This window comes from Alosa alosa, chromosome 18 (genome assembly GCF_017589495.1).
Source record: "Alosa alosa isolate M-15738 ecotype Scorff River chromosome 18, AALO_Geno_1.1, whole genome shotgun sequence".
NCBI lineage: Eukaryota > Metazoa > Chordata > Actinopteri > Clupeiformes > Clupeidae > Alosa > Alosa alosa.
In genome coordinates this window covers 5,519,480-5,526,979 of record NC_063206.1, presented here as the reverse complement: position 1 = coordinate 5,526,979, position 7,500 = coordinate 5,519,480, and the positions used below count along the sequence as shown (strand labels likewise).

The 7,500-nt window shown below is 52.8% G+C and overlaps 1 protein-coding gene across 1 annotated transcript in view; it reads left to right on the top strand.

Annotated features, from left to right (window-relative positions):
• LOC125311311 (1-phosphatidylinositol 4,5-bisphosphate phosphodiesterase epsilon-1-like) overlaps positions 1-7,500 on the top strand; it is a 42,657-nt gene that overhangs the window by 28,119 nt on the left and 7,038 nt on the right. Inside the window, 4 exon segments of the mRNA XM_048269221.1 lie at positions 1-148; positions 3,208-3,326; positions 3,706-3,834; positions 6,974-7,183. The exon segment at positions 1-148 is cut by the window's left edge and continues 114 nt beyond it. Coding sequence (XP_048125178.1) covers positions 1-148; positions 3,208-3,326; positions 3,706-3,834; positions 6,974-7,183 — 606 coding nt within the window.

Below are 7,500 nucleotides of genomic sequence, written 5' to 3'. Positions count from 1 at the left end.
CGGAACGCGCTGAATCCCATGTGGGGCCAGAGCTTCCAGTTCCCCGTGGTCATGGAGGACCTGGCCTTCCTGCGCTTCACCGTGCTCGAGCACAGCAGCTCACAGGTTACCGCCCAGAGGATCCTGCCCATCAGAGCTCTCAGGACAGGTGAGGACAGACACTGAGACAGGTGACCACAGGACAGGTGAGATAAGACACTGAGGGCCAGATGTACGTACATTTGCAAACGTAGCGTTATCAGCGTCATGGACAAACTGCAGATTGCGAACGCTGTCAGACCCAAGTTTCCGTCAAATACTGACAAAACTGGTGTTCTAACTAGCGATTCTGTTGTCTTTGAAAGGTTCTCTTATTGACGCATTGAACTGCAATTTGGATTAACACCTGCTTTTACAAGGTGGAAGTATTTAGGCGCAGAATAGACGTGCGCTTTCAGGAGCAGTCTTTGTACATCCCGCGGAATACATAACTAGGCGCTCTTTACTCTTCCCCTCCCATCTTTTTACGCTAAACTCCCACTTTCCCCTGGATCCTCCCATGAATGCATATGCATGACACGAAAAACGCAATTAGCCATGTTCAGCTCCCGCGACAGGCAGTTTGCGCTTTTACATCATTGCGGCCTGTTTGTACATACCTCGCAATGATTTTACACGCACATTGCGAAACAAATACGCCTGAAGTGGGCGCAAACGCGTTAGTACATCTGACCCTGACACAGGTGACCACAGGACAGGTGAGATAAGACACTGAGACAGGTGACCACAGGACAGGTGAGAACAGACACTGAGACAGGAGGCCGCAGGTGAGGATAGACAGGAGACCTCAGGACAGGTGAGGACAGACAGGAGACCTCAGGACAGGTGAGGACAGACAGGACACCTGGTGTGAGAACGGATGCAGGCAAACTGATATCATGAACTGTGTATGAATGACACACCAATGGTCACTAGCGTGTTATCTAACGCATAATAGCATTTTTGGCGTGAGAGCGGGATGCGAACAAACTGATATCGCCAGACTGTGTATGAATGACACACCAATGGTCACTAGCGTGTTATCTAACGCATAATAGCATTTTGGCGTGTTTATCAACGCCATAACCTAACCATAACCCTAATCCTAGAGGGCGCCATATACTTGGCGTTGTCATACACACGTAAGTGAGATGATAAATGGCGTGTATGTTTATGCAGTGTTTACATACACGCAGATAGTTGAAAATGCATGCTGATAACACGCCAGTTGGATATTTTTGAAGTGGCGTGTATGTTTACGCAAAGCCATGATGCGACGTTGACGCAGGTGATATCGTCACCATAGAGGAGCGCAGTAGCTCGCAGGCGTTGAAATGAAGGCAGGAGGGTTTTTTACTCAGATGCACTCAGCTATACAGGACTTGATTATTAATAACCTCTGAGGATTGCTATTTTGAGGAAACACTTTTATTTTATTTTATTTTATGCAAAAAAAATTTAACCTTTTTATTGTGATAGCCAAAGTTTTAGTTCAGCTTATCTTCTGAAACTTTCAATAAAAAGTTAATCACAAACAAAATGTAACCTTGAGAAGCACTAAATCCAAATTGCATATGATAAAGACAACATTACAGATCTATCCCAAAACCTCCCAAGACCTCTCACGTGTACAGGCATGGGTGCACCCTCTGCCTCCGTGAGCCCAGATGTCTGGGAGTTGTCTTGAGTGACATGCCATCACAGGCAGCTCTGGAGGAAGTGTGTGTGACACTTTTCCAGAAGAGCGGATTCTTGGCGTGCTTGTCCTCCGCTCTCTCACCCCGCGGTGTGTGTGTGTGTGTGTGTCTGCTCTTCCTGCGAATCTAAATTCAGCCGCTCTCATTCCAGCTGTGGGGACAAGACTGCTGGGGGAAACCCAAATGTTTGCCCACCACGGCCCAATCAGGGTCCTGTCCACCATGCAGTGGCCTTGTAGAGCAGTCGGAAGGACCACGAGAGACGTTCACACAGACATGGTGAATTTGGTCGGGCCACCGTGTTTGTTTTGCATGGGGACACTGATGAAACCCAAACACGCCTCGCATACTTGGGCATAATTATAAAATATGTCTGGGGCAAGCACCTCACAAGCTGTGTGTGATATGCTGGCTTTGCTGTTTCCATGCTGATGCCCAGTGTCAGGGACCACAGCCCTTATGGGGATGGACCCTTCTGCAGGGATTAGTCAAAGTCCCATTTCAGCTATGGGGTTAAAGGTATGCAGGTTTTTTAGCTTAATTTACCTTCATTTAACAGCTATAGAGTCATTGGAATGGTTATATGACTTTTTTCGGGTTGAATGGTGGCCGTCTCGCTTCCCCCTAGCACCTGTGAGCGGAAAAAACACCCTTGCAACTGTGGGCCAGTGGGCCGACGGCCTCAGTGTCAGAAAAGTGTAACGAATTGCTTTACTGCATTCAAATACACATACACGCCAGGCACCGGCTAGAACAAGGTAGCGATGGAGTTTCTCAGACATTTGTCATGACAGAGCCAGCGAAAAAGAACCAAAAACCGAGGAAACTGCCAATACTGCATAGTTTACCTTTAAGTGTAGTTATATTTAAAGGTACTCTAAGCGATGTTGGGTAACATCACTTCTGTTGACTTTCAAACAAAACAGAGAGCTAGCTCGCTACTTCCTCCCCCTTCCTCCCGTGCTGCTCCCGTGCAATTGAAACTCTCCTAAACGTGCATCTCGTCTGTGATTTGCTGGAACAGTTTGTTATGTTTTTATGGGCTAGGTTTGCCCAGGTTGTTTTTGTTGCCGTTTTTGGAGCCTGGGCTGTCCACAGAGATCGCGTTTTTTTTTTACAGTGTATTCAGGACACAGACAGCTAGCGGTTGGTTAGGTGATGTTTGCAGTAAGTGACATAAAATGTTTTAGCCTAAAAAACTCATGCCATCGCTTAGAGCACCTTTAAATAAAACCAAACTTACAAAAGTAGTAAGGAGGACTTCATGGTCTAAAATGAGAAGTCTACAGACTTGCTTTGAGAACACCAACAGGAGCACCGTTAGCTCTGAGAACAGTGGTGGTGATGCTGATCTGTGTTTCAGTCTCCTCACTGCATCTGAGTGAGCGTGTCGTTTTCAAATGGGTTGGGAACAATCACTCAATGTAGACACAAATTCAAGAAAAATGTTTTTGGTGTGTGTGTGTGTGTGTGTGTGTGTGTGTGTTCCCAGGCTACAGACACCTCCAGCTGAGGAACCAACATAATGAGCCCCTGGAGATCTCCAGCCTCTTCATCTACAGCCGCAGGGCCGACGAAAACACAACCGGCAACACCCTACCAGCCTCCTGGGTCAGTCAAAGCACACACACACACACACACACAAACACACACACACACACACACAGCGCACACACACACACACACACACACACACACACACACACACACACACACACACACACAGCACACACACACACACACACACACACACATACATTGATGTACCATTAGCCCAACAGACCACCATAATTAGCGCCAGCCACTGTGCTAGAAGGACTCACTCATGTGAACTCAGGCGTTGAAAATATCCACACTCCCTGGCACACATGGCTGGCGTGTACTCTGTGTGTCCACTGTGTGTCCTCTGTGTGTCCACTGTGTGTCCCCCCACACCGTGGCCATCGTGTCTCCCCGGTGTGATCTGATCTGGCCTCGTCTCCCGGTGCAGCTGTTCAGTACGGAGGAGCGGCGGTCGGCGGCGCAGCACAAGGTGACGGTGCATGGGGCCCCGGGCCCAGAGCCCTTCACGGTGGTGTGTGTGAACGAGAGGACCACGGTCTCACAGCTCATCGGCAAAGTAAGAACACTAGAACCTCACTCTGCTTCTCATAGAACTGCTCCTCCTGACGCTGCTGCTCCTGCTCCTCCTCATTCTCATGCTCCTCCCACTCCCCAAACGCCCCTCCCATTTCCCAGCATGCTCCTCCCACGTCCCCACATGCCCCTCCTACTCATCCACATGCCCCTCCTACTCATCCACATGCCCCTCCCACTCCGTCTCATGCTCCTGCTCACTCCTATGCCCCTCCTACTCATCCACATGCCCCTCCTACTCATCCACATGCCCTCCTACTCATCCACATGCCCTCCTACTCATCCACATGCCCCTCCTACTCATCCACATGCCCCTCCTACTCATCCACATGCCCCTCCTACTCATCCACATGCCCCTCCTACTCATCCACATGCCCCTCCTACTCATCCACATGCCCCTCCTACTCATCCACATGCCCCTCCTACTCATCCACATGCCCTCCTACTCATCCACATGCCCTCCTACTCATCCACATGCCCCTCCTACTCATCCACATGCCCCTCCTACTCATCCACATGCCCTCCTACTCATCCACATGCCCCTCCTACTCATCCACATGCCCCTCCTACTCATCCACATGCCCTCCTACTCATCCACATGCCCCTCCTACTCATCCACATGCCCTCCTACTCATCCACATGCCCCTCCTACTCATCCACATGCCCCTCCTACTCATCCACATGCCCCTCCTACTCATCCACATGCCCCTCCTACTCATCCACATGCCCCTCCTACTCATCCACATGCCCCTCCTACTCATCCACATGCCCCTCCTACTCATCCACATGCCCTCCTACTCATCCACATGCCCTCCTACTCATCCACATGCCCCTCCTACTCATCCACATGCCCTCCTACTCATCCACATGCCCTCCTACTCATCCACATGCCCTCCTACTCATCCACATGCCCCTCCTACTCATCCACATGCCCCTCCTACTCATCCACATGCCCCTCCTACTCATCCACATGCCCCTCCTACTCATCCACATGCCCCTCCTACTCATCCACATGCCCCTCCTACTCATCCACATGCCCTCCTACTCATCCACATGCCCCTCCTACTCATCCACATGCCCCTCCTACTCATCCACATGCCCTCCTACTCATCCACATGCCCCTCCTACTCATCCACATGCCCCTCCTACTCATCCACATGCCCCTCCTACTCATCCACATGCCCCTCCTACTCATCCACATGCCCCTCCTACTCATCCACATGCCCCTCCTACTCATCCACATGCCCTCCTACTCATCCACATGCCCTCCTACTCATCCACATGCCCCTCCTACTCATCCACATGCCCCTCCTACTCATCCACATGCCCCTCCTACTCATCCACATGCCCCTCCTACTCATCCACATGCCCCTCCTACTCATCCACATGCCCTCCTACTCATCCACATGCCCCTCCTACTCATCCACATGCCCTCCTACTCATCCACATGCCCCTCCTACTCATCCACATGCCCCTCCTACTCATCCACATGCCCCTCCTACTCATCCACATGCCCCTCCTACTCATCCACATGCCCCTCCTACTCATCCACATGCCCCTCCTACTCATCCACATGCCCCTCCTACTCATCCACATGCCCCTCCTACTCATCCACATGCCCCTCCTACTCATCCACATGCCCCTCCTACTCATCCACATGCCCCTCCTACTCATCCACATGCCCCTCCTACTCATCCACATGCCCCTCCTACTCATCCACATGCCCTCCTACTCATCCACATGCCCCTGCCTCTCCTCCTGCCTCTACTCTCTCCTCCTGCCTCTGCTCTCTCCTGCCTTTACTGCCTCTACTCCTGCTCTCTCCTGCCTCACTCCTGCCTCTACTCTACTCCTGCCTCTGCTCCTCCTGCCTCTTCTCTCCTCCTGCCTCCTGCTCTCTCCTCCTGCCTCTACTCTCTCCTCCTGCCTCTACTCTCTCCTCCTGCCTCTGCTCTCCTCCTGCCTCTGCTCTCCTCCTGCCTCTACTCCTGCCTCTGCTCTCTACTCCTGCCTCTACTCCTGCTCCTCCTGCCTCTGCTCTCTCCTCCTGCCTCTGCTCTCTCCTGCCTTTACTCTCTCATCCTGCCTCTACTCTCTCCTGCTCTGCTCTCTCCTCCTGCCTCTGCTCTCCTCCTGCCTCTCCTCCTGCTCTGCTCTCTCCTCCTGCCTCTACTCTCTACTCCTGCCTCTGCTCCTCCTGCCTCTACTCCTGCTCCTCCTGCCTCTACCTCCTGCCTCTGCTCCTCCTGCCTCTACTCCTGCTCCTCCTGCCTCTACTCCTGCTCCTCCTGCCTCTACTCTCTACTCCTGCCTCTGCTCCTCCTGCCTCTACTCCTGCCTCTGCTCTCTCCTGCCTCTGCTCCTCCTGCCTCTACTCCTGCTCCTCCTGCCTCTGCTCTCTCCTCCTGCCTCTGCTCCTCCTGCCTCTACTCCTGCCTCTACTCTACTCCTGCCTCTACTCCTGCTCTGCCTCCTCCTGCCTCTACTCCTGCTCTCTCCTGCCTCTACTCTCTACTCCTGCCTCTGCTCCTCCTGCCTCTACTCTACTCCTGCCTCTGCTCTTCCTCCTGCCTCTGCTCTCTCCTCCTGCTCTGCTCTCTCCTCCTGCCTCTACTCTCTACTCCTGCCTCTGCTCCTCCTGCCTCTACTCCTGCTCCTCCTGCCTCTACTCTCTACTCCTGCCTCTACTCCTGCCTCTACTCTCTACTCCTGCCTCTGCTCCTCCTGCCTCTACTCCTGCTCCTCCTGCCTCTACTCTCTACTCCTGCCTCTGCCTTCCTCCTGCCTCTGCTCCTCCTGCCTCTGCTCTCTCCTCCTGCTCTGCTCTCTCCTCCTGCCTCTACTCTCTACTCCTGCCTCTGCTCCTCCTGCCTCTACTCTCCTCCTGCCTCTGCTCCTCCTGCCTCTGCTCCTGCCTCTACTCCTGCTCTGCTCTCTCCTCCTGCCTCTGCTCTCTCCTCCTGCTCCGTCGCTCCTCCTTCTACTCCTCCTGCCTCTGCTCTCTCCTCCTGCCTCTGCTCTCTCCTGCCTCTGCTCTCTCCTCCTACTCCGTCGCTCCTCCTTCTACTCCTCCTGACCTACTCCGTCGCTCCTCCTGACTGTGCCAGTGTGTCCCTCCTCAGCTCCTGTCCTCCTGCTCCCCTCCCTCTGACGTGTTCCTGCTGGAGGAGAGGCAGGCGCTGACGCGTGAGCGAGGGGACCGAGGGGAGGCGCGGGGGAAGCCCTCGCTACAGAGAGTCCTGGGGCCCGAGGAGGAAGTGCTCAAGGTGCTCAACAGCTGGAACCCTGAGGAGGGATACCTCGCCCGGCTGTGCCTCAAGACCAAAGAGGAGGTGCGTTTTGGGCTTGTATTGCCCTTTTAATTGCCCTAAGAAGCTCCTTTTAATTGGCCAAAAGTGTATTGTGCACAATTGGATTAAACTTGCATGGTTTCCTGTAGTGATTAAATTGTCTTTCCCTGGAGCTCCACCTGCTGGTATATTGTACGTACTGCATGATATTTTTGTACAACTCCATGTGAGCCTAAAAAAAATGATGTGTTTGTTCCACCATTATACAAATAGAAGAGACACCTCCAGCTGTTCTTGTTTTACTGGTCAGAAGCATCTTTGGTCTGGACCAGGAGTGTTTCAGCTCCAGCTGTTCTTGT